Source organism: Sebastes fasciatus, chromosome 11 (assembly GCF_043250625.1).
Source record: "Sebastes fasciatus isolate fSebFas1 chromosome 11, fSebFas1.pri, whole genome shotgun sequence".
Lineage (NCBI taxonomy): Eukaryota > Metazoa > Chordata > Actinopteri > Perciformes > Sebastidae > Sebastes > Sebastes fasciatus.
The window spans coordinates 10,645,568-10,673,476 of NC_133805.1; the positions used below are offsets into that span (position 1 = coordinate 10,645,568).

Sequence of the window (27,909 nt, forward strand, 5' to 3'; positions counted from 1 at the left end):
ACTCTGCACATCTCAGCTGCGCCTCAAGATTTGGTCCAAGAAAAACTGAATAGGTCCCAAGGCACAACCCCGGTGGAGCCGTATGCCAACTGAGAAAATACTTGACTTATCCCTTTTTTTAACAATGGGACCCACCATCCGATCTACCAGTCCACGTGCACTGTCCCTGACCTCCACGCGACATTGTGGTGTACATCGGATTTGCATTATCTTGTTTTGGTTTGTCTTAATTCCTTTCCTTGCCTAATGAGTGACCTTTACACACCCATTAGTGTGTAGGATAGAGTGGTTCTGACCAACAGAAGAGTACACAAACCAATGCACATGACTGCTTGCACGCACATTCATGAGGCCCTACAGTAGATGGAAGCCACATAAGGACGGACAGAGAAGAAATTGATCATTCTGCATTAGTGGTTTTGTGGATGTTTAGATGAGTAAACCAAAACATTTTTGGAGTCCATTTTAACTGCGGTGAATTCAAACTGATCACAACCTCCGTTCTCTGTGAAGAAGCAAAAAACAAACTTTCCTTTTTTTGAAAGTTACAAGGGAAAAAGTGTTCTCAAAAGTTTGATTTTAGGTAGAATATCACTTTAATTGCTCTTTTTCTTAATGTGGATATTCATATTATTCCTTATTTATAGTGTCCTTGTTCCTCATGCATTTCCATATTTCCTAAACTAACTTGACACTGCACCGCCTAATTATTACAAACTCTATACTGGGGTACCCAAGCTCACTGGAAAATGAGACTGTTTTTTTGTCATGATTTTCTGTAGCAAACAGCTAAAGTCTGAGGGTATTGCTGCTCTTATTATATTCTGGAGAAAATCTATATTGTGTTACATCTACTTTCTCCTCAATGCCAGTTCTTTATGGCCATTAAGCATGCTGCAGGACTACTTTCTGTTCTGTTGCCCTCCTCTGTAGTTGTTAGTGAGAGCTAAAAAAAAAACCTGCTTTATCTGGTACTTTTGGAGCAACTTTGATAATCTTAGTGCTTAAACATCAGAAACTGGGCCCAGTAGGTCAGCCTGGTTCTGCAAGGCTGCCCAGTTGTGCTTTGTTCTGTACTCCTCTGTTCATGACAGAAATAAATGGACAGATGGCAGGCCAGTGAGGATCAGCCACAGCAGTGAAGCCAGATGTTTATTAGCTTTGTTCTCATTTTGTTTTGTTTTTATACACGGCGATATGACTGAAAGAGTCTTTTGGGGTTATTAAAAATTTCCATATCACATTAAACAAGAGGAAGGAGTCGTTTAACGAGGACAACATTGGCCAGTACTTGAAGTTTTAAGAAAACGAAAAGCTCATTCTGTATCAGCAGCATTCGTCCTTTATTACAAGCTCCAATAGTATCAGCGTTATCGAAAGTGATAACCCAACGTGTTTCCATACTTTACTTTATGTGTAGTGTTTACCACTTTGGATTTAAGATGTGAGGGTGCAGGTCGTATCTTCGCAGCCCCTCCGCCGTTTTCTACTTTCTCGTTCTAATAACGCATCTATAGTTTTGGCTCACTGCGGCGTTGTTTTGGCTTTTGAAACGGATATGATATCATGTTACTCGGACTACAATAATAGGAGCGGTAACTTTCTTCTACCCCTGCATAGACTCAAATGAAGCACTTATATCGATTCTGGCATTAAAAAATCAAATTCAAAATCGTAAAAAAAAAAAAAGTGATACATAGGTGAATCAATTTTGTGTTTTTTAAATCTGTCATATCCGGCATAGTAGCATCATGGCGCCACACAAATGGGCCATTTGAGCGCACTCCCACTCCGTTGCACAACCTATTTTGTCATCTTTTTGTGATGATAAGTTGTTTTCTATCAAAAGTCAAGTCCATGTCCATCAAACTACTTAAGTGGCGGGTGATCGAGACCTTGGTGTCTGGAAGAAAATGATAAGAATCCAAAACCTTTTTGGGCCAGAAGGGGTCCTGGTGAACAAACTGCCTCCTATCTGTCAGAAAGAACACTATCTTATACTGACAATTTTGCCATGTAAGCAAATTGTAGAGATTGAGGATCCAGTTTGTACTGTATCATCAGACATGAGAGTGTTGGACTCTTACTATGCCATTCAGCCGTTAGACTGAATAGCAGCTTGTGGGCAGGAGAGACTGGAGATGCTGGTTGGTGTTGCGTCTGAGGCCTTGGGTGAAGTGATGGCTGCTGTCAATGGAAGACTATTGCATAAGATGCTAGGGGCGCATTAAGATGGGCATTCCTGGGAGGACAGAAAGAGTGTCTGTGCAGGAATGCGAAGCCTACCTAGTAAACTTTGCAGCCTCTGAGCTCTTCAGTTTCCTCTGGGGTCAACATCGGTCTGGCTTGATTGAAATTCTGAGGGCACAAACAAATAACTGCTTGGGCAGAACTGTTTCAGGCAAGATGTACCCTTACTATAGCAAAATACGAAAAGAAAAAAAAATTCCAACAACAATTGAATATTTTGTAACCAGTTCCAGCACAAATCAACAAGAATGAAGATTGCAGAGTTGGCAGTTGGTGTCCACTTCTGCAATGTCTCCCTCTGATAAGCATCCCGGTTCATGATTTCTTGCCGGGGGATGAGATGTAGATGCCACCTGAAATCAAGGAGTCAAACTATTTAGGAGAGGAGACCAGTTTGCAAGCTAAGGACTACTTGTTCGCTCATAATATCATAACATTATAAATGTACATAGACGTTATTTACAACAAACACACACTCAATGACCAGAAAAGTAAAGTTAGTCAGTCTAAGTTTCATAGTGATTAAAGGTCCCATATTGTGCTCATTTTCAGGTTCATACTTGTATTTTGTGTTTCTAATAGAACATCTGCACATGCTGTAATGTTCAAAAAACGCCTTTATTTTCCTCGTACTGTCTGCCTGAATATACCTGTATTTACCCTCTGTCTGAAACGCTCCGTTTTAGTGCATTTCAATGGAATTGCAACAGAATTGCATCGCTAGGCAACAGTTTGAGTCCATGTTTACTTCCTGTCAGCTGATGTCCTTAACATACACTGCAACAGGAAATAAACTGGGACACATTTAGAATGTTTACATTTAAAACCGTGTAATGGTCTTAATATTGTATATTTGTGACATCACAAATGGACAGAAATCCTAACGGCTTGTTTCAAACGCGCAATTTCTGAATACGGGCTATGTGTATTTCTCCGTACATTGAGCGTTTTGATAATTTAACAGTATTTATATAGCACTTAAACCTGCTTTATAATATAAAAGACCTGAAAATATCACTTTTTACAATATGGGACCTTTAAGGTTGAAAAGTTGTACAATACAAATAGTTGCGACGGCATCTAAGAGTACGAATGCTTAATTGGTGTTACGATTATGAGGGGGTCCTAGGAAAATCACCCCCCAAATTAGGGGTCCCTGGCCCCAAAAAGTTTGGGAACCCCTGCTATAAAAAAAGAAAGGCTTCCTAAGCAGATTTTATATTTTTATATTTTTTCAGGCTAGCTGTTTCCCCTTGATATACAGTATGAGAGTGGTATTGAGGTTCTCGTCTGACTCTCAGTAAGAAAACGAATCATTAATCACTAAGCATATTTCCAGAAATGCTTAAGAACCCATCCATCCGTCCATTATCCGTAACCGCTTATCCTATTCAGGGTCGCGGGGGTGCTGGAGCCGATCCAAGCTGACATTGGGCGAAGGCGGGGTACCCAACAATCCAATATCACCAAAGGGAGGAATAAGCTACACGGACTGTTGGCATGGCAGGGTGTGTGTGTGTGTGTGTGTGTGTGTGTGTGTGGCAGTGTGGCAGTGTGGCAGTGTTTAAAGATGACAGAGGAGAAGAGTAATGGGAGGTGAGACAGGAAAAGAAGGGATCCTATGAAAGTTTAAAGATGAAAGAGGCCGAGGGAACAAGGGATGAGGGACTCTTTCACAGTAACAACTTTCTTTACACACACACACACACACACACACACACACAGACACATACTCACAGATTCAGTTGCAAACAAATCAGTTTGCTCACCTGCCTCTGCTGGCAGACAGCACTGAATGCAGCCAGGAAACACTGGAATACAAATACTGTAATGTTTAAATGTTTTAACATCAGTGAGTCAGTTTGATTCATAATAGAACAGCAGATGCACCGCGAGCAGAGGTGTCAACATTTTACTAAAATAAAGATATAACATATAAGATATAAGATATGTGGGTAAATGGTCAGTTCATACAAAACATACAAGCTTAACTGTCTCTTTATTCATAAATATTTGAAGGTCCTGTTTGTAGCATTTTTTTAAACGTAAGTGCAGTCTGTCATTGTCTGCTTGTATTGGTGCTGTGAAGGTGCAACAAGAGTATTCAGATCAATTTGGGGCTATCAGAAATAATCAATATTCACTTTAAAAATAGCATTTAACTTGCAATAAAGTCACCTTGGGGCACCACTCTTAAAGAGGGGAAAACACCCGTGAAGGTGGGGGTGAGACTGTGTGGGTGTGAAAGTGAGTAGACAAATGAGCACCAGGCAGGAGAATTTAAAATCCGCCTGACTAAGATGAAACCTTTATACTGCTTACTTACTTATAACACAGAGATCAAAACAGCAGGGATGTGTGCCGCAAGTTAGTAAAAGAAAGGGGGAGAGAGAGAGAGAGAGAGAGAGAGAGAGAGAGAGAGAGAGAGAGAGATGCAAGGCCTAATTTTGAGTGAACCCGCTTTAATGAGTAGAAAACTCACTCAAAGTTACAGTATTGAAAGCACAAGCATTTAGCTTCTAGCAACACACAATCTTATAGCTAACGTTGCCCAGATGTCAGCAAAAAGACGCTGGGTGCAGCACTTTTTCTCTAGGCAGCCATATACGCTCTCTCCTGGCGCTCAGAAAAAAAACGCTATATGGACACTTAGCCTTACTTAATGATCGCGCATCTGATGTGTGTAAAAGGCGGACTCCTTTTCCACTGAATTGCGTTCAGAACATGTGATTCCGTTGTCCTGCTTGGTCAGGTTCACATCTCTCCCCGAGTCCAACGTCGGTGTGATCAGTCCCATGAGTCATGTGAGTCGTTAGTCAGTGAAGTTAACGTCAATCATGACCGTTTCCTCACCCTACCTAAGTGGTTGTTTTGCCTAAACGGAAGTTTATTTTGAAAGGATGCATGTAATGAGTGTATATTGACACGCCGTCCCTGAGCCGGCCAAAAGTAACACAAGATGCGTCGGTCTCTGATGCCAAATGGCACTGAACAAGCTGGTGGCAGTAAAATTTCAAGAAATGTGCCAGCAAAAGCCAGGGAAAAAGAAGGATGTAAGCTAGCCAACATGAATGTAAACAATGTAGGCTTTGCACAAAATTTTATTAGGGAGGAAAAGCATTAAGGCTGGCTATTGGGGAGAAAATCTGGGTCTATTCACACCAGCAATCTCAAGACAGCAGAAGTCATACAGTATCTCTACTGTAAGTGCAGCAACCCAGAGGGAGATGGCCTGAGGCAGTCAGAGATGAGAGAGGCTCCCCCTCCCTCCAGCTTTAGGTTTGTCTCCTACTGTCTTCCTCAAGCCTTACACTTCTTGGGAGTTTGTGTTTGCACTGCAGCCTTGACTCTTGCTCTAGCTCCCTGTATGCGCTCATTTAAAGATTTATTTTTTCTTATTACCCTATTGGAGCAGTAACTTTTTATATTACTTTCCTGTCACATCCCCTAAATTGCCTCTGTGTGGTTGTATCTCTAAAGTAGTTGTCATCCTCTTTCTCAGTAGATTCAAAGTGGTTGTCAAAGTTTAGTGCAGAGGAGGAGGCAATCTTTTTCTACATACACATAGAGTATATGTTTATACCAGTGTAGCATTTCAAACTACTAAAATCAACAGGGGGCTTTAATACAAGAGCATTGTGATATTTGCAATAATTAATTAGTGTTTTGCTTCACTGCTCATTACAAAGGAAAGAATTGCTGTAACCATGCAAGTTGGTGCTCAAAGGCCTCTGATGAACCTTGTTCTCAGCTGGATCTCAGGTTCCAAACCAATGACAATTGACAGACATGTGCCCCTGTAGAATTTGTATATAGTAGAGAGGGTCTAACTTGATTCGAACAAGACCTTTCAAGAGCAGTCATTTACTCATTTTCACTCATCAGGGATATCTTTTCTTGGCAGAAGTAAAACATGTTACTCAAGCCCTCAGAAGCTCATGAAACATTTAGGACCGACTAACTCTTAACTAACTAAGACACACAGCAACATGAAGGCTACAAACAACCCATAATGCAACACTCTGTAGGAGACACTTTTTCTATCCAAAAAGAATAACTGATGTACGTTGTTGTTGTTGTATAGTCCTTAACTATGATACAACAAACACAATTTCTAGAAAATAATTGCTTGTCTTGGCTTTGTGCTCACAATTCAAAAGAAAAGATCAAATATGGGAAAACAAAGATGAGGTACATGTTGGATTATTAATCGTCTCCATCCGTAGTTCTCATCTCATGGACCTGTCTGCTGCATTTTACAAGGTGAACCACCAAATCCTCCTATGCGAACTAAGCATCTTGGCTACATGGCTACTCTGGTTTGAACCCTATCTCACAGGGCGCTTATTCAAAGTGGCATGGAAAGGAAAAGAGACCAACTTACTTTCCATTCTTAATACACTTCCTCCAAATTGGTCCACTTATCTGCTAACGTGCTATGCTGATGATACCCAGCTCTACCTGTCCGTCCCACCAGATAACCCTATTGTCTGTACGCGTGTCTCAGCCTTTCTCAAAATGTATGATGGGATGCCACCTGCAACTCAATCCATCACTAAACTCCTCTGAACTCTTGGCGATCCCTGCCAGTCCTCCTGTTCAGCACAACATTAGTATCCAGCTCAGTGCTGCCCTAATCTGACCCTAATCTGAGAAGCCGTCATTGAAAACTGTTTGGAAAAGGGCAGCCACTTTTCAAAAAATACTTGGCAGATGATTGGATGAACCATCTGTCAATCAGACTAATGAAAGCGAAACTAATTGAAGGTGAAAACATCGCCCTAATTAAAACGTTCGGTGTCAGTCTTTGCTCTTCTTTCAATACTCTCCAGTTCTGATAGTTCTTGTGACATCGCAACAATCTAGTTGCAGTGCGAAGTTAGCACGCACAGTGAAAGCTCTGCAAATGGTACAAAATGCGACAGCACCTCTGATCTTTAACTGGCCAAAAACAGCTCATGTCACATTACTTTTCATTACTCTCCACTGGCTCCCTGTCACTGCTCTCATTAAGTTCTGGCCTTCCTACACAGAAATGTCTTCTTTCTATGCAATTTATGTTACTTCATACACCTGCAGCCTTGTGGCACTTGTGTCTGGTGGAACATTGAACTGAGTGTTGCGGCACTTATTCTTGAATGCGTCTCCTTCGTCTACTGTGGCTTGGATTGTACCTCATTTGTACATCGCTTTAGAAAAAAAGCTAATGAATAAATTTAATGTAACATCATGCCTCAGATTACTGCAGGTCCAGTTGACTCCAGTTTATCCGCTATTGACCTCCTCTACTACTGCCTGTTGTCTCCATGCTGTAACCTCCTAAGTCCTTCATCACATTCCACTCCTCTTCAATTCCCCAGTCATCTCTTCAATCCTTCACTGCCTTCTTGGTGCTACTAGGCTCTACTGCACCTCCTCCCATCTCCATTTCCTTGATTTTCTTGAATATGGCACACTTTAAGTGGTGTGCAGCTTTTTTTTTCTTGTCCTTACACAAATGACAATGCTATTACTACTGTTTTTTGTGTCTTTTACTTACTATTGATACATAACTAATTATGACCTAGGATTTGCAGTTGGGGAAATTGTTTTTCTTTATTTTTTAAATCAGGCCTTGAGCAGCCAGAAATGGCTTTTTGATGTCCCCAAAATGGCAATACACCACCACTACCATTAAGACATTTTCTCTAAAGTGAATGTTCTCTGGCTATTTGTCAAAGAATGAGTCAGAGAAAATGTAATTGTATATAATGGAGTCTAGTGGGAGGCAATTTTGCAGTAGAAAAGGTTGTCAATAATGCAATAATGTGAAAAAGGTTGGACCCATATGAACTTTACAGCCTCCTTATATTAAAGCTGCAGTAGGCAGAATGTTTTTGGCATCATTGGGCAAAAAATCCATAATAACCTTTCAGCATATTGTAATTCAAGTGCTCTGAGAGATAACTAGACTTCTGCACCTCCTCATGGTTCTGTTTTTAAGCTTTAAAAAATCGAGTCTAGCCCGTGACGGGAGACTTTGGCCAATCACAGGTCAGAGAGAGAGCGTTTCTATTGGCTGTTCATTCAACAGAGGCAGCTGTCAATCACTCGCGAACTCCGAACTGATCACGCTGATCAAATATGAATGAATATTCTGTTACTGTAATGCCTATTTTTCGCCTCAAATGTTTTCAGAAACATCTCGTAGTGTACTGTTTAACTGTAAAATGAGAAAAAAATGAGGAGAGAAATAGGCATTACAGTAACAGAATATTGATTCATATTTGATCAGCGCTGCCTAGTTTTATCGTTTGATCGGAGTTTGCGAGTGATTGACAGCTGCTCAGAGATGGCAAACTCCAGCTCGGCTCTGATTGGTTGTTTTCCTCCGGTCTGTGAAATCTTGCAGATACCATTCGGAGCACCGAAGGGCACAGAGACACATGATTTTTAACAAACAGAGAGAAAATTGTGTTTTTTTTATCTTGTAGCTATGGTAGGGTAATAACATCACACTCCTTATAGTCTTCCTTTGTCTTAAGCCACTACTATTGCACATAATACACGTGCACCTGTTCTGTTCAATATGTCTGTGTATGCACGTGTATCGGCACTTCCAGCAATCCAATTACATCCCTGAGTGGAGGTCCGCAGAGGGAGCATGCACATAATGTGCCAATATAGCAGTCAGAAAGTCATTCATAAGCCCAATAACCGCCCGGCTATCTAAACATTTCACAGCTGGCGCTCACACGTTCGCGTGTCACTATGTCAAATGATAGGACATGCTCCACAGCCGCTCAGTATATATGATTACATCATGTAATGTTTTAAGGCCTTATGGGAGATTCATTTCGGTATGAGTTAACATTCTGGGTTGCAACGAGAGGGTTTGGACACCACGTATTGAAGCAAGGTAATGAATAGTTTAAAGAGGTGGAGTTTAAAGAGGGAGTTCAATGGTTCCTAAGTTATTTCTATATTAACCTACAACTACTAAACACAAAGTTAAAAGTTACACAAAGACAAAGTTAGCCAATAGTTTGTGAACATAGCGGACTACTTAGCAGCTAGAGCCAGATATTTCCCTCAGGAGTTAAAGAAAAACCCAGAGCTAAAAGAGAGTGAATATTGAACTTAACTTCAGGTTGCCAGAAACACGACTCCGAAGGAATGCTAATGCTGCCACGTATCTGCTAAGCAGCTGTTTGCTAACATGTTAGCCATATCAACTTAAATAGGTGAGAGCATGTCAGTGTTTATGCTGCCTCCAAGTGGTAAAACAATATGAATGTAACTTTAAACGCTCCATAATTTGCTATTATCATGTATCGGCTTTCAGTAGAGTACTTTAATGATGATGAGATACTAGTATGACATTGTCCAAATTGATTGATGAGCATAATTGTTATGCTAAATGTAGTACCTGTGAGGGTTTCTGGACAATATTTGTCATTGTTTTGTGTTGTTAATTGATTTCCAATAATAAATATAAACATACTTTTCCATAAAGCAAGCATATTTGTCCACTCCCATGTTTATAATAGTATTAAATACTTGACAAATCTCCCTTTAATGTACATTTTGAACATATACAAAAATTCTGATTAATCATGGACAATCATGTGATTAATCCCAATTAAATGATTGATTGACAGCCCTAATTGTATCACATATTACATGTTATTTTATTATAGGCAGAGAGAGAGAGGAAGAGGAAGAGAAGGAGAGATTAAGGGGGAAAAAGACATGGATCTCCATGTAGCGATCATCAATCTATCCCTCCCTTTTGTGATATTTTTCTTCTCTTTCTCCTGTCCGACTTATCAAAAGCGTCACCCTGTCATCCTTCTCTTTCCCCCCTCCATCGCACACTGAAGGTTTGTGCCTGTGCTGTAGGCTCAGCTCCGAGTTAAAGTTTCAACTCGGAACAACAAAGGAGATGGTGAGCAAGGAAAAAAGACAGTCTTGGGGGAAAAATATACTTTCCTTAAAGAAGAAAAAAAGAAAGAAAAAAGAGAGGGAGAAAGAGAGAAATCATATTCTATAAAGCCAACTGTAGACACAAACACGCATATATAAATATATATGCTGGGTGATTTCTTTTCCAGACTGCACTAGGTACACTCTTATCTGCTCCTCTGCACTTCCTTGGCAGCTCTCTTCTTGCCTTTTGCTTTATCTCTCTCCTCTCTGCATTTGCCCTCTTCTGTTTGGTGAAAACCACAATAAGTTCTCTGGGGATTCCGGTGAGCCCTCTGCTCTAATGCCCAAAACAACTGGAACAACAGACATTAATAATTTGCCCTGGGACTGAGTAATGATACTGTACACACAAACACACCACTAAGATGAATGGAGGGCCTACTGGGTCTCTCATTAGTACGCAGAGGTTCCTCGGGTCCAACAGTAAAGCAGGATGTGTGTGTGTAAAGAAAAGAAAGATGGTGAGTGATGGCAGATCGGAGAAATAGATAGTGATAGTGTGTGACTGAAGGTTCATCAGTTCTTTGCCATCTTTTCTTTCTTTTTTTCCCTATTTTATTATGCAATAAAGTTTTATGTTTTAGGATTCCAGTCGTATCATCAATAAACAGATTAGTCTGTGATGTGCACATTTAGGTCGTAACACATCAGAAACAATTTATGAACTGTGAACCATAAAGCGCTCGGTGTTGTGTTGACATGAATATACAATATGGTGGTCAATTAATATTTGTGCTACGAGGATCAATACGGTCGACACATGCAAGGTCTGAATTCTAATTTCTCAGGGGGATCAAGGCCGGACTTTGTCGCAACGTCGATGATCACAAACACAAATGGCCTAATTGATTTAGATCGATCTGTCACATCATACGCACACAAAGGCCATGACGGCTGCTGGAAGGAGAGGACATCTAATTACTTATAAAGTTACTGATGTGTAACACAATCCACTGCACAGCTGGTTATATGTGCACATTTATGGTTAACAATGATTTTCATTACCGTTTTATCAGACGATTATTATTTTTATTTAAATTATTAATAGTTTAGTATACAACATGTCTAAAAATAGTGAAAAATAAGTCTTCAATTTCAAATTCCTAAAATGTTAAATTTACAATGATAAACATCAACATAGAAAAACAGCAAATCCTGGTTTAAGAGGCTGAAATCAACAAATATCATTTTGAGTCACCCTATTGGAAAGGCTCCAGGAATGGCACCGTTGTTTGGTTAGTTCACCTCTCTGGTCTAGAGTGAAATATCTCGACAAATATCAGATAAGTTGCTGCTACTGACTTTGGTGTCCTTTTGACTTTTTGTTAAGCTCCACCAGAGGGTCAAATTTTTCACTTACGTAGTGAAATATCTTGACATCTACTCGATGGATTGACACAAAATTTGGTACAGATTGTTTCATGCTTCCCATACAATGAATCTCACTGACTTGAGTGATGACTTTTCCTTTAGCGTCACCAGCGGGTTGATATAATAATATAATGACATAATGTATGTCATAAAAAAGTCACAGTAAAGTCATAAAAAAAGATAAGGCTGTCAAAGTTAACGCAATAATAACACCACTTAAAGGCACTAATTTCTCAAACGCATAAACCCAATCGATCTTTCGGAGGTTGTAGCTCAGTTTTAAAGCTAGAGTGAAGATACTGACATCATATGAAACTAGAAAACATAAGGAATCCATTGGTTCAACCATGTCCTACTACATGTCATACTAACTTGTTGCGAAGGAGGCTAAATAACGCTCCAAACTTACACTTAATTTTATATATTTTGATAATGCCACCCCACAATTCCTTGAGGCTGCAAGTTGTAAAGCAACGCAGCATTCTGCCGTTCATAAAAACCATTACCAATATGCTTATCTTGCATATTATTTTCATTGGTAATGAAGTGATATTTTTCACGGGTTGTTATGTCACCAAGTTATGTCAGATAATCCTTTATTATATGTTGATAGAGTGTTTTACAGCAGCAGAAGAACCTGCTGTATCTCTTTCACAAACTGCAGGTGAAGCAGCTCGTCACAGAAAGACCTATTTAGGCACGGGGGGGAGAAGTAGCGTCTTTTGTAGTCCATCTTCAGGACATTGTAGTTTCACCGAGGCCGACCTGCGTCACTAACATCGTCGCATCATAATTACGGAGCCTAGTGAAGTGCAGTCTCTCAACACCACGGTTGTCTTTTCCTAAATCTTTATGAATTCTCCTTCACATCTTTTCTTGACCTCCTGACGTTTTCCATCGTGGTCAACTAAAAGGGGTTAGGAAAAGACAATGGGAGGTAATTTGTTTGTACTTTTCGACCGCAGACACAATCACTACCTGTAGAGGGAGTCGGCAATGCCCATTGAAGGAGGTAAGGACACGGGTCTTGGGGTGTAGGGTTTGACACATGCGCAGTGTAACTGGAGCTGCGGTTGTGCGTAAAATGTGGTGCGCGAGTGCAGACCATGCACCATGCGGGGATGACGCGTTGACATCTCCTCTTTTCACCCTCCTTGTTAGTCTGGAGGAACCTGTGTGCAGACGGGGCCTGTCCAAAGTAACACAGGTGTTTCCTATAATCAGTTAGTTACTCACGTGGAGAATGTTTGCAGTCAACGTCCAGGTGAACCCAGGTGGCTCAGGTGTTGGTTGTCTTCTCTAAAATATGAGGCACGTTCCCAAAAGAGATTAAAAATAGTCTATGGAAATATGCTTCACATGGACATTGCAAAGGTGGAAAATCCCAAGGTACGGTCATCCCTTTTTTTAAGTTGAAAGTTCTGTTGTAGCAGTGTGTGGTCATGTTTACAAGTTACACATAACACCATTGACAAGTCCATAAGAACTTTAGACTGTAGTCACTGCTGAAAACTGTTCTTAAAAACAAATTAAATCCACGTCCTTTATCTGGTTAAAATAGATAGTTAAAACCCACCAAAATGTAGTGTCATTAAAAAAAGCATATAGTATGTAATAAAAGGCATAAATAAGTAATAATATAGTATGCCATGAAAAGGCATAACAAATCATAAAAGGGTATGTCATAAAAATGTCAGTCATAATGTAGTATATCATAAAAAGGTGATAAAATATCACATTAAAACATGTCATGAAAAAGTCATAGTATAGTATGTCGGCATAACAGCATCAAGGACTGTAGCCAACTTATTTTTAAATGCATTGAGGAGACTGTCAATTGAGGAGGGAGATGTATTCTGGTAACTGGCAATATGTGCTAAGAAGTTTGAGGTCATTTTAAGGAGTAAGAAAACTGAGTTTTTTTACCACTTGCTCTATAGAAGTTGGTAATACGTGCAAGCATAAAAGAAAATACACAATGGTGGTCTGAGAGAGCCAAGTCAACAACAGAAGAAACATTTATGTTCAGCCCATATGGAATTACTAGGTCCAAAGTGTGACCTAAGTTATGAGTTGGCTCATGAACATGTTGTTCAAAATCCACACACTAATAAATTTAAAAATTCCTTCTCTTTATCTGTTTATGTATGTTAAAATCACCATTGAATTTGAAGTATCATATTTAGTGTGGATGCATTTCAAATTCTGAGAATTCAACCAAAAAAAGAGATAGAGATACATAGTTTTGATGGTCTGATTATTACTGACAACATTGTCGGCTGACAGTTAAAAGTTACTGCATGTTCCAAAGCCAAATGTCTCTACCCTTTAGAGTTTCAGTAAGTATTGCAGCTGTTCCTCACCGTTCCTACCTTCTCTACAGGAGTGGGAGAACACATCATTTGCGGGACAGGCTTCTTTAAGTGTTGCTGATGCTTCCACACCCAACCAGGTTTCCATGAGGAATAGACAGTCTAGCTTGTTGTTTGCAGGTCGTTTATAGAAAATGATTTGTTGGATAATGGCCTTACATTAAAAACAGCCATATTTATGCTAGTTATGATTGCATATGGATTATGTCTTTATCTGCGATTTCAGGAGGCTGTGTTTTGAGATTGTTCATGATGGGCTGTTCGGTCTGTTTTTCAGACAAGGCAGACGTACATTTATATTGGAGTAGTCTATTCATCACCGGGCTTAAAATGGTAAGATTCATTAAAATAATGAACAAAAATTCTTAGGAGAAGAACAACTAAAATCTATTGAGGCAACACTGTGCCTCTCAGTTAAGGCTGCTGAGAGACACAATCCATACCTGTAGAGGAATTAGGAGTTAAAGGAACCTGGTGCGGAAAGTGCCAAAGTGGCATCAGTTAGTCACTCACGTGGAGAATGTTTGCGGTCAACGTCCGTGACCCCAGGTGGCTCGGGTGTTTATTGCCGGTGTTGTTTGCTCTTCCCTCAGACCCAGGTCTTCTGTGTGTGTGTGGAGAGGAGCAAGCCTGGGCAACGGTAGGCTGTTGGTCGTGAGCCAGAACCAGAGGCAGACTTTTTTTTCGACATGTTATGCTATTACTTTTTAATGTTTTTCGACATACTATACTATGACTTTTTTTTAACATACTATATTATGATTTTTTTTTTGACATGCTATACTATGACCTTTTTTGCCATTTTTCGACAAGCTATACGATGAATTTTTATTCAACATGCTATACTGTGAAAAATTCCATGAAAGAAAGTCATAGTATACTATGTCGAAAAAAACAAAATAATATGTCGAAAAATTTCATGAAAAATAGTCATAGTACAGTACGTTGAAAAATTTCATGAAATAAAGTCATAGTATAGTATGTCGTAAAAGTTCATAAAAAAAAGTCATAGTAAAGTATGTCGTAAAAGTTCATAAAAAAAGTCATGGTATAGTATGTCGAAAAATTTCATGAAAAAAAGTAATATAGTATGTCGAAAACTTTAATGAAAAAGAGTCATAGTAAAATGTCATGGTCTAGTATGTCGACAAGTTTTATGAAAGTCATAATATAGTATGTCGAAAAATTTCATGAAAAAAAGTCATATAGTATGTTGAAAACTTTTATGAAAAAAAGTCATAGTAAAGTATGTCGAAAAAGTTCATGAAAAAAGTCAAGTTTGTCGAAAAAGTTCATGAAAAAAAGTCATAGTATAGTATGTCGACAAGTTCTAAAAAAGTCATAGTATAGTATTTCGAAAAAATGTCATGAAAGAAAGTCATAGTATGTCGAAAAAAAACATAGTATAGTTTGTTGAAAAATGTTATGGAAAAAAGTCATAGTATAGCATGTCGAAAAAAAAATCACAAAAGTCACGGTATAGTATGTCGAAAAAAAAAAACATCATAGTATAGCATGTTGGAAAAAAAGTAATTGTAGTATGTCGAAAACAAAGTCATAGTATAGTATTTTGAAAAAAGTTGATCAAAAAAAAGTTAAGTCAGTATTATATGTAATACATAAAAAATAACTAGGGTGACAGAAACAAATATTAATAAACATAAGAAAAGAGGTAAAAAATAATTAATTCTTTAATAAAAAATACATTTATAAATTCGGCAGCATGAACTCTTGAACATTTCCATCAACCCAGGAAGGGAGAAACAATGAAAAAGGCATTTCATACAAATGAAGAGGAAAATGGCAAGTTGGAAAAACAGCAAAAAAACAATATGAATGACTAAAAATAGCACACCGTTTCTAAAGAAACTGATCTGGCAAACAAAGACTAAACAGAGGTTTTTCTAACATCAGAGTCTCAACACCACAACGGGATAATGTTGCTTTGGGTTGATCATAACACCACAAGGTTCACTTCAGTCCTTCAATACAACTACAGCAGCTTGGTAAAAAGTCAAACAACACATGAACAGACTGTGTTCATGTGAAGTTGTCCTTACGCAATTTGTTAACAATCAGCTTTACCACAACACAGTGTTTAAGGACAACTTCATCGTACTCTGGGGAGGAAAACTGAGTCACCAAACACTTGTACTGAAAACAGTGTTTTCTGTGCATTCAATTACTAGGATACATCATGACGTCTTTTTACACATCTGGATGGCACTGATGGATGGACAGACTGGGAGGTTACAGGTTCTACAGCAGCCTTATTGCACACAGGAGTTAGCTTGTTATTCAAAATCAGTCCTGTACATCCTTAAGAACTATATTCCAAATTCAAAGCATCCTAATTTGACCAGGCTTGTTGGTTACATTTTAGCCTTATCAGGTTTTGCCATTCGAAGCTTCTTCCCAAACAGATTGTGCTCAGACCTGTCACATACTGGGGTTTTTTTGTGGACATATGGAGGGGCAAAGCCAGTGTCTCCATGTGGACAACCATTTATATTGTAATTTAAATAGTTGGGTACCAGTTGGCAAAGAGTTTTGTTTTTTCTATAGCACCAAAGGATAATGTGTTGACCATAAAATGCCTGTAAAGCAGAACGTTTTTCGACACAGAAAAGTGAATTTTAGAAGCATGTGAAATGCCTTTTATTTCCCTTCCTTTTAGTGGAGTCCTCACATACTAAGTGCATCTAACAGGCCCAAAAGGTTTCTATGTTCATTGCCGAGGGCTCTACTGTGTAGTCCCCAGCAGCGAGTTCACACAGAGCTGACACGTCCTCCTGGTTTTAAATTATTGCCCCCCAAAGCTGCTGACCAAAATATCACAGTTGAGGTTTTAAGTGATGATTATGGGACAGGATCTGTGCCTTGGGGTAAATTTCACAGCGTTGCTGTTATTAGCTGCCAACGTAGTCTGCAGAAAATACCCAGCTGGCAGGAGTTTTCAGCTGAGGCGCAGGAGTTATGTCTGCAGAGGGAAGGAATAAGGAAAGACTATATGTGGTAGAAAGAAGCGCCCGCTGACTGTGTGGGCTTTTTGTTCTGAAGCCACATAGTCGTAATCAGTGTTTAACTAAAGGAAAGACGCATTTAAATAATTAATAAAATGGCTTGCCCAGTAACAGACATAACAGTCTTCTCTTGGCTCTGTGTTCAAAATATATTAAAATATCAATATTTTGTAAACAAACATAAATGTCTCTTTTAAAAAGAGTATATTGCGTATACTCTTTTAATATATATTAAACAGTTTTGTGGCTCTTTGAAAGAAGTGAATCTTCTATTTCCATTAATTGTTTAGATTCTGGTCAACAGTGGGCTGGTTTCACATTTTGACGACTAGCAGCACTGCGTCAATACTAAATTATTATTATGCAAATTCTTGAGGATATGAGCTTTTATTTATTGCAGAGAAGTCTAAATGTTTGTTTTGCAGTAGTATTTTTTCTGCACATTTTTCCTCGACTCCAGTCTTTCAGCAGCAAATAGTTTTCATAATCATATCCACACCCCTCTTTATAATTGTAAATGGTCCAATTAGTTTTGTATTTTGCTGTGCTTTTACCTGGTAGAGGTCAAATCTGTATACACTATACAGTGTTTTGGGTAAATCCTGACACTGTTCACTAAATTAGGTACTAGTTCTTGGCATTGTCTGACAAAAAGGTCCATACTTTACCATTTTTTTATTTTAAGAAGTGCCACTGTGTATATTGTGCTATTTAACCCATTTTGGCCTCTTCAGATTCACTTTCAAACTGGCTTTTAAATGACATCAACAAAAAAAGCAGTGTAATAGTGACAGTGAGGATACCAGTAAGTGGATCTGACACAGTCTGGTAACACCCAGGATCTGTGACTCTATAGGGAACAAGTTAGGATGACACATTTCAGGCAGATCAAATGAAATTGAACTGAAGTACAGTGTCATTTTTGTGTCTGAACAACTTAGAAAAGGTCGTAGATGGCTGTCTACAATAATAAGTGCAACAATCACATTTCTTTCAGACCAAAGTCTTCTTCTTTAACCCCAGGCTAAATTCCTTTGTCCATGTTAAGTATGAATGGAGCCATATTAAAGTTTGGTATTTTGTGCTAGTTCAGTGAAAATGTGCTCGACTCTTCTATAGTTCAATAACAGTCTTTTGATTTAGAGGTGTGTCTGAAGCATCAAAATGGGAAGGGGCAGAGGCAGATTCAACCTCTGGTGATGTTTTACTGAGGATGAAGTTCCAATCAGAGCTCGGCAGCTTGAGATCTCTGTCACCGTCTGCAAATATAAAGAAGCTTCATATCAGATTGAGGAAATCATGAGATGAAATGCAAAATCCTCCTAAATTAACTTGAATGATATTTACATTGCAATGTAAATATCCATCCATCCATCCAAGCGGTTGCAGATGGATGGATGGATGGATATTTACATTGCCGTACGAGAGAGACTTCCACACTCGAGGCTTTGAATGTGAGATGCACAATCGGGCTGCTCGATTATGGCAAAAATCATAATCACGATTATTTATTACTCATCGACTTTGTAAACATCATGCATTTAGAAAGAACATTTTGTATCCTACATTTTAAAGTTAAAGGATAACTTCGGTATTTTTCAACCTGGACCCCATTTTCCCATGTTTTTGTGACTAATTGGGACGACACTTTTTGAAACTGGTCCAGTATTGAGGGAGGACGCTGCAGCCGCCAAACAAGCTGTAATGTAATCATTTGGGGCAACCTGGTACCGTCATTTTACGTCCACTATAAGTGCTTGTTTTTCCACTGACAGGCTCAGATTGTTATAATAAGTGTCTGACAACATTATGGAAAGGACTCCTGAGAAATAAAACATTTTTCTTTGTGTCAGGTGACTTGTTGCCAGAAGAGACAACGGTGGAAACGTGAGTGAGAGTTGGAGAGAGGAGTGGCACGGGACACCGGCTTTGTCTCCGAGCGAGACACGCCACAACAACGGACCGGATCAAGCGAAAGGTAAGAAAAACGTTTCATTTCTCTGTAAAGTCCTTTCCATAATGTTGTTAGACACTTATAATAACAATCTGAGCCTGTCAGTGGCAAAAACAAGCACTTTTAGTGGACGTAAACTCACCATACCAGGTTGCCCCAAATGATCACATTACGCTTGTTTAGCAGCTGCCGTCTGCAGCGTTCTCCCTCAATACTGGACCAATTTCAGAAAGCGTTGTACCCATTAGTCACTTAGACACAAAAACATGAGAAAACAGGGTCCAGGTTGTCCGTCGGGAGCAGGGAGCTCCATCCCACCCCACAGGGAGAGAGGGCGCAGTGAGCACTCAGCGGCGAGGTCCAGGCGAGGGGTGCCGTAATGCGCCACTTTTACCCCGGGCCTTTCCAAACCGACATAGAGCCAGTCGTGGCGCACCACCAATACAATACGCCCGTCGATGGCCAGCTAGCCCCGGAGAAAGCTCCCATGAGGGGACCCTCCCACACCGAGCAGCCGTCCCTGACCCGCCGATCGAGCCAAAAGCGCATCGCTGTAAAGTAAAGGGGTGCGCTGGATTTATAACACAAGACAAAACGAGAGTGTCATTGCAAAACGGAATGTGGTACAATAATCTATTCATGTTGATTATCTTGTTTTCATAAATCGTTGAAAGCCGTAATTGAAATTTGATTAATTGCCCAGCCCCAATACACAATTGTTCAAGTATTAAAAAGCATTTCATAATACATTTTATATACATTATCCTATAGATAAGATCAACAAAGCAGAAAACTTTCTCCGTCTAGCTGCCAAATCTGATTCTTAGCCTCATTAACGAGCACACCATCATTGCATCATACTGCTGCCTGTCTCCCTGCTGGTAACTTTTTCAGTTAACTTCATATTTGGAGGAGGGAAAATCTCCAGCAATTAAGACCAGCTAGGAAGCAGATTTTAATGATATGTTTTCCAAAGACAGATGTGACAAAGTTGACCTGATGCCGTAATGTGCAGCAAGGTCACAAATGACTGAATTCAATTTCTAGAAACGTGCTCAATGAACATTACAGTCACAATGACAGACAAGACGCTACGGATGCAAGACTAAAGGTCTGGACCAAGTTTTAAATGTAGATTAGAGGCTCTGGGTGCCATATGAAGTGACAACGCTAAAGTGTTAAATAAGTTGGATGGATGATTAGTCATTGCTGGCCAGTAATAGAGAGTACAACCTATTAAACATTATAATAGAGTCTGTGTGGGGATTCATGATGAGGATACAGTACCTCTGTCTTGTTGTGGATCCATAGTTGTCCAACATATGAGTGCTGGCCACCTCCAGGTTCCAGTCACACATCTCCAGCAGCTTTAGACACTCCGGCCTGCTCCTCAGACCCAAACAGAACAACTGCTCCACCTGTAGAGACGAAAACAATCGGTCAAAGAAGCCAGGAGTAGGAAGACATGGGACAATAAAGCAGGGTCACACGGTCAGGTACTGTTTCAGGAAAGAATTCATCTTTTTACTTCTTCATGCGAGTGTGATTGCAGCACCAATGAGCACTTTGTAAAATTATTTCAGTCTTAGTACAAGCTCAATGTCTTGTTTCTAAACTTTTGCCACCACGATTAGGGAGAACAAGTGTTCCCTTGTGCCCACTGCCATCCAAACACATCCTGCCACAGTGGCCCCAAACGCAGGCAGCTGATTACTGCTGTAGACACATCAGTGAGTCTATATGCTTTCTTTATTTATAGCCGGCTCATTGCAGCAGTAATGACCTGATTTTCCCTTAAGGTTCAACAAAATTGCTGTCATCATATCCTGATGTGAACTAATAAAGTCAAAATGACATTGATCAACTTTGAATGACCACCTGTTTGTAGTCATATCCTGCGCAAAAAGAAAAAGTATTACAGAAAAGGACTAAAGGCCTGACCTGAGATCCAGTAATCTGGATCTCTGAGGACTCGGCTGCAGTACAGCAGTGTTTACCGCTGAGGACTCTGCTACTCTTTTAGTAATTGCAGTGCTGCAACATAAACGTCCACTTCACAGGGTCTTTAATTTGATGGACTATAGCTATGAAATGTTTGTGGCCCTTACTTTGTATAAAGTTTTACCAACTCCGTTTTTCTTTTCCTGTGTGACAGGCGGCCTACTTTTTTTTAACAGTGTGACTAATATTATTAATATCTGCTCCCGACATTGCATGTAATTATTTTTTGGAGCACAAAAAGTGACAAAACCCAGTAAAAGGTTATCAAATGTGTCAAAAAATATAACAAAATACATCAATTAAATAATTACTTCTCCTTTAACCTTCAACCAGTTGGTAAAAAAAAAGACTAGCTTTGTTAAAACTATTTATTAAAAGTTTTTTCTTGACATTATGAGAAAGGAAACATTAAATAACTAGGGCTGTCAACTGATTAAAATATTTAATCGCGATTAATCGCATGATTGTCCATGATTAATTGCACATTTATCTGTTCAAAATGTACCATAAAGGGAGATTTGTCAAGTATTTAATATCTTATCAACATGGGAGTGGACAAATATGCTCGCTTTATGCAAACTTATGCATATATTTATTACTGGAAATCAATTAACAACACAAAACAATGACAAATATTGTCCAGAAACCCTCACAGGTACTGCATTTAGCATAAAAAATATGCTCAAATCATAACGTGGCAAACTGCAGCCCAACAGGCAACAACAGCTGTCAGTGTGTCAGTGTGCTGACTTGACTATGACTTGCCCCAAACTGCATGTGATTATCATAAAGTGGGCATGTCTGTAAAGGGGAGACTCGTGGGTACCCATAGAACCCATTTACATTTACATATCTGGAGGTCAGAGGTCAAGGGACCCCTTTTGAAAATGGCCATGACAGATAGCAAGCTATTATGGCATGGATTCCTTCGGTTTTCTAGTTTCATATGATACAAAACTCAGCCCGTTACATCCTCCGAAAGATTGATTGCGTTAATGTGTTAAAGAAATTAGTGACGTTAAAGCGATTTTGCGTTAACTTTGACAACCCTATAAAATAACACACATCTCTATACAAGTAATTCTGTGGTACAGGGTTCAACGTTAATGTTTTTTGTCAGAAATCAACTTGCCCCTATGCAAATTGTTTTATTATTTATTTGTTTATAATCAAATCTGACTAAAAAAGCAAGGATTCAGTTATATTTCTTACTTGTCTGATAACCGTTTATGGCATTTTGTCAGTTCCGGGGCTCCATACGATACCTTTCTAAAAACCCTGTATCATTGTGATTACTATAGAATCACAGTATGACCAAGAGACATAAGAAACATATGGTTTTCAGTAACTGGCTGCAGTGCATTAAGCTCTTTCATAGCATACTAATAAATGCTCTTACCTTTAGATAATGCACAGATTTCTGGATGTTCCAGTTGTGGTTCTGGAGAGCGGCTTGGCACTCCTCTATCGTGACACCGTGAACTGCCTCCTGCACCTGGATCACACAACATCGACAACAGTGTGAGTTATCTGCAACATCCAACAACAATCATATCCCCCCTGGCTCTGACAGTACTGCCTTCCACCTTTACCTGAGGAGCATCTGCACACATGAAATCATCTGTATCAATTACGTACAAACACTTCCAAAAATCTGTTAATATTGTTCTACTTGAAAAGATGTTTGTTTTTTGTTGTTGAGGCTTTTTTTTACAGTCCCCCGTCTCTTCACAAAATCATGTTCTACTGACTGTGTTTATGCAAATCCACCTTGTGACTCTAATTTCAACAAGATGCTGGGTTACTGCATGATGAGACTTTCTAGCACTGTAGTCATTAGAGCTGTGTATTGGCAAGAATCTAGCGATACGCTACGTATCATGATACAGGGGTTACGGTTTTCTAGTTCCTCTAGCTGTAAGACTGAGCCCGTTACAACCTCCGAAAGGCAGAATTGCGGCCGGATCCGCTGTCAGGCCGTCGCATGTTTAAGAGGTTAGTTCAAAATCGATACAGCATTTTGAAGAATCAATACAATATCGCAAAACATAATATCGCAATACTCATGTATCTATTTTCTTACACACCTAGTCATTGATTTTATTTCTGTTACCAATATTGATTGATACTTATAATAACAATACCACCACATCACTCCCTGCTACTTCTCCCGCTACTATTTAAACTACAACACCTAGTGAATGCGTAGTGCATGTCTACTTCTTGCACTGACCTCCTCTGCAATACAGTTTATATATATGATCCGACTGCACCTCGTGTGCGGCCACAGATCACTACAAAATGCCAAGTGTCTGATCGATGTGCAGCCTTTGGTGTTTTGCAGTGATTCTGACTCCAGCTCAATCAGGTTCAATCGGTGTCAGAATCAATTGGCCAGCAAAAAGAAACCAATCGAACTCTGGTTCCTCGTCTTTTAAATTCAATTCACAGCACACATTAGTATGGCCTTTTTCCTCCGAAGAACACTGGCATATTGTTAAATAAGTTATGAGAAGCTATAATAGTTTTGTGCTTGTTCACTGTGACGGGGAAAGGAAGAAAGTGTTTGTATGCTGCCAAGTTTTGTACTGAAATTATGTTCAAATGGAACTTTCTGTTTAATTAGTCTGATTCATTGGCTTTTTCTAAAGTTCAGCTAAGTTACACATCAATCATAATTAGGTTCTGATAATGATTTAAAGATGACAGATATGAGCAGATAAAAGCTGCTACTGTATGTGCCAGAAATTGTAAATTGCTCATTTGCTCAGTCTCTTACAGAGAGAGAAACAGAGCGCCTTGGTAGCCGAGTGATAACAGCATACCATGCCAGATAGTCGTAACATCCCGGGTTCGATTCCAGCCTTGGGACCTTAGTTACATGTCACATCCCTCTATCTTTCCCCCATTTCTACACTGTCTTCTGTCAAATAAAAATTACCCTCTGTTGCCCCCTTGTGTTCAGAGTACGAGCACACCATAATGTTTATATGTAAGTCCACATTCAAAAGCTACATTCACTGTGAGAAACTGCAAGTTTCAAATGACAAGGCCAGCAAGCCATGTATCAAATATGCACCACACTCACTGCATTACATTACATTTAAAGTAAATCCTATCATGAACATTGCATTGATATTTTAGCTTTATCTCATAACGGAGACTCTCTCTCATACTGGTGACGGGAAACTCAGTCATCTAGTTTAAGATCTGTACTTTTTATCTAAATCTAATTTACAAAAAAAAGCAATCAAAGCAGCATTAAGGTGGACATAAGTTCAACTTTATATTGCATCTAAACTATCCATCATGAGAGAGAAAGCGAGCAAGCTTCGCACTTTAATTACTGAGGCAATAAATAACACCTTTCAGTATATGATGTAAATCGTAAAATAATACATAAAATGTATTTCAAATGAGACGTTGCAAAAGACAATCCAAATATGTCTGACCTTACCATTTTGACCCTGTCAGCTGAGTTCCCTCCTCCGTCTGTCCTGATGCAGGAAGCGGTGACCACCGCTGCTGTCAGCCCGTCTGAACAGACGCGAGGGAGACTAACTGATGTCTTCATCGCTGACCGTGGCCCACCCAGACTGCTGTTATTGTTGGAGGAGAAATTAGCCTTCAGCTCGCCTGGCTGGACAAGCCCCTGTCCCTGGGCGTGTCCTTGGAGAGTCTGGTTGCTGACCACCATGGGTCTGACCGTGGCGGTGTTAGCTTGCCGTAAGTGTCTTTCCTCCACGCCGCCGGCAGGCAGGCTCTCCGCCTCCTTGAAGAAGCGGTCGTAGCGGTCGAGGTACGGGGGCCTCTCTGGTAGAAGGTAATAGTGGGTGTTACTGACTTTACGTCCATCGCGGACGATAGGGAGGATACAGGGGCCCTTGCTGACTGAGTCTTTCCCCTGCGCCTGGGCCTGGATCACTTTGGGTGCAGCATATTTAGGATCTGAGGCGAAGCTGTGCGTGGTAGGCATGAGTTTACCTGGAGAGGTGGAGAGGTAGGAGCCGTAGGTGTGTGCGGAGGGACAGGAGGTAAGGGGAGCCGGCATGGTGGTGGGGCTGACAGAGTAGACTCTCTGTTGGGGGGAGCCAACCACCAGGCCCATGGGGCTGGGAGTCCTGGAGCCCGGTTGGGACAAAGGGTCCCTGGGAGGGATTTGAGGTGGTCGCTCTGGGCCCGAAACGTCCTCTGTGGTGTCGGCTGGCGTCGGTGACAGGGAGAGATCCCTTGACCAGCGAGCGGATGTGTAGTCGCCCCTCTTTATGGGGCGAGGGGGTATGGGGACACGTGGGGGAATCTGGGGTTTGTCCTCATTGGAGGAGAGGACACTCTGCTGGTGTCCCTCCTGGGTCTGTGGACACGAGGACGGTGAGCTTGACCGCACAGCACTCCCAGTCGGTACGTTTAGCCTCCTCATGCACTCCTGCTGGAGTTCTTGGAAGATCTCTGCTGACTGGGAGAAGGAGGAGGACAGAACCTGGCTCTGCTTGCTGGGGAGAAACAGGTTGTCCTCCAGACCTGATCTGTCTGTAACCCTGGAGACAAGAGCCTCACCCTCCACCTTCTGTCCAGAGAAGAGACCCTCATCTGGGTTATGGACTTCACTCTGCTCCTCCTCATGCTGCTGCTCCAAACTGTTGATGGAGCTCACCTTTGTGCAGAAAGAAGACTTCAATTAGGGCTGTCAGAGTTAAAGGTGTTAACGCAAATTAATTTGAACGCCAGTAAATTTAAAAACTTACGATTTGCCCACTTCCATGTTAATAAGAGTATTAAATACTTGACAAATCTCCCTTTAAGGTACATTTTGAACAGATAAAAAATATGCGTTTAATTTGTGATTAATCGCAATTAAATATTTTAATCGATTGACAGACCTCATTGTAATATAATCTACTGTGAATCTAAGTGATATCAGAACAAGATGTAAAAATCCCATTTCCATGAAAGTTTGTCATAATGTGAAATGTGCTGTGTCACCTCCTACCGTACCTCCATATCGTCTTCGTCTTGGGCTACAGCGTCATAGGCCGGGGGCGGGGGTAATGGCCGGGCATCCCAGTCCACTACAGGTGTAGGGTGAAGGGGGCGGGGCAACGATCTAGACGGACTTTGAGGCGGAGTCTGGTCCAGGATGTTATCTCCCTCCAAAGCTAGCTTTGCCAGTGAAGGAATCTGAATTTCAACCACAGGGGAGGGGGACGGTGTGGGCGGGGGGAACTCCTCCCCAAAGTCAATGAGGGACACTTCGCTGTTGGGGTTGTGGCCTGAGCCTGGAGTCCGACCGACCCCCTGTTTGGAAGCAGAGACCCACGCAGCAGGTTTCAGTTTTAAGCCTTTGATAGAACCCGTTTTCCGAAGCGATAATCTCTTCAGTCCCGCCGGAGTCAGATCCTCATCATCGTTAACTGGATCATAGCAAGGCTCTGGAGACACAAACACACTCATTACTTTACTGAAAAACATTCAGAGAGTGATGACACCGCACGGCACGCCACAAAACACAAGACACACTTCAAAAAAGTTTGAAGTTAGTCCTATTGTGCACAGCAAGGACACTGCACATCTGTTAGAGGGGACACAGAGGTGGAAAGATGGGAGAATAATGATAGTAGGAAAGGAAATAAAAGTAGATGACAGAATCACTGCAAAGACAGGCAACGGAGAGACAAAATAAAATATGGGATGTACCTTTGAGGAGTGGAGCTAGGAGGGAACAGAGAGGGCAGGAGCAATGGGTGAGGAGCTGCTGAGAGAAACCAGACTTACTCTTGATTAACACTGCTGGTTGAGGAGGGCGGGGAGGAGGCTCCTCTGGAAGAATAAAATCAAATACCGCCACCGCAAAGGGGAAACGAAGAAAAAAAGAAAAAGACAGCAGCAAAGATATAAAGATTAGGGGAAAAAAACAGGAAGCAAATGTCAGATTGCATGATGAAAGTTTTGCCAGCAAGTGTTAAGAAAAATGAAAAGCAAGCTGTTTAGTGGCCAATTTTACCATGAAGTTTAAACCCACAATCCATGATGTAAATGTAGCTGCACCTTTTAAATGTGGAATCTGGTCATTTTATCAATCGACAGGTGTGTTAATATAGCTACTAGCACTAGGCAACAATTAAATATAAGTTATTATTAGTTTTTAATGTTGTTTAGGTTTGTTCACACCAGTTACGTTTATAGTTACAACTAGAGTTGGAACCCAGAGATGTTGGATACTGAATGGTCCTACGAAAGTGTTTATCCATCCGGTCCAAGTCTTTAGTTAGAGCTCTTTTACTCACTTCTAGCTCGTCCCGGTAGCTGCCCGAGCCGAGCACCACTGAGGTCAACACCAAGGACATCGGGAGGATCCATGGGATTACCGAGGTACAAACTGGAGGGAAGAGAGCGCCTGACTTAATTACAGTAAATGTCAATATACTAAATCTACCTGACCTTGGGTGTTATAATGTTGCAATAAATTGGACATTTCCAATATTGTGCTACTGCCATCTATTGGTGAGAGTTCATTATTACAACTCAGCAAAAATGTATCAGATAGTCTTTCAACACCAACTTTCATCATGGGGTATAATTATAATAAATATTTATAAAGTGATGAAGACACATTTAGATCGTTTGAAAAACTCTCTGTGGTATTAATTTCACATAACATTAATAAACAGAAGCTGTTCCTTACTCGTCAATCCTGTCGGGGAAGCCCCAGCAGCGAACAGGGTTGATGTCTCCGTGTCCCGTGTGGATGAAGCTGTTCTTGAGCGGCCGGCTGATGTCATGAGCTGACAAACCCGCTACTGATGTCACCACGTTTCTGGGGAACGGTCCGACCTTAAGGGTCCGCTTGTTTTGGCCTCGCCACCAGTAGTTCTCTGCCCTGAAATACACAGAGATACTGAGGATGAAACATGGAGAGTCATCTGCGGGGCGTTACCAAAAACAAACTGGACATTTAACATTTTAATATTCA

The 27,909-nt window shown here is 40.5% G+C and overlaps 1 protein-coding gene and 1 long non-coding RNA gene across 11 annotated transcripts in view; one reads left to right on the top strand and one right to left on the bottom strand.

Annotated features, from left to right (window-relative positions):
* The window catches only part of LOC141776739 (uncharacterized), a 59,724-nt gene extending 35,139 nt beyond the window's left edge, over window positions 1–24,585 (top strand). Inside the window, exons 3-5 of the long non-coding RNA XR_012595803.1 lie at window positions 18,838–18,962; window positions 22,345–22,460; window positions 24,446–24,585. This is a non-coding gene — a long non-coding RNA (uncharacterized LOC141776739). The remainder of the gene's footprint in view (window positions 1–18,837; window positions 18,963–22,344; window positions 22,461–24,445) is intronic.
* The window catches only part of tnk2b (tyrosine kinase, non-receptor, 2b), a 64,789-nt gene continuing 52,514 nt past the window's right edge, over window positions 15,635–27,909 (bottom strand). For 6 of the 10 annotated variants that reach the window (XM_074650509.1, XM_074650512.1, XM_074650506.1 and 3 more), the window contains 8 exons: window positions 27,622–27,816; window positions 27,224–27,315; window positions 26,634–26,756; window positions 25,935–26,368; window positions 24,397–25,593; window positions 22,339–22,434; window positions 20,226–20,356; window positions 15,635–18,243 (listed from right to left, as the gene is read on the bottom strand). In XM_074650509.1, the coding sequence (XP_074506610.1) occupies window positions 18,237–18,243; window positions 20,226–20,356; window positions 22,339–22,434; window positions 24,397–25,593; window positions 25,935–26,368; window positions 26,634–26,756; window positions 27,224–27,315; window positions 27,622–27,816 (2,275 nt within the window). In that variant the 3' untranslated portion in view covers window positions 15,635–18,236. The remainder of the gene's footprint in view (window positions 18,244–20,225; window positions 20,357–22,338; window positions 22,435–24,396; window positions 25,594–25,934; window positions 26,369–26,633; window positions 26,757–27,223; window positions 27,316–27,621; window positions 27,817–27,909) is intronic. The other 4 variants (XM_074650517.1, XM_074650515.1, XM_074650516.1 and 1 more) reach the window with 2 other exon arrangements.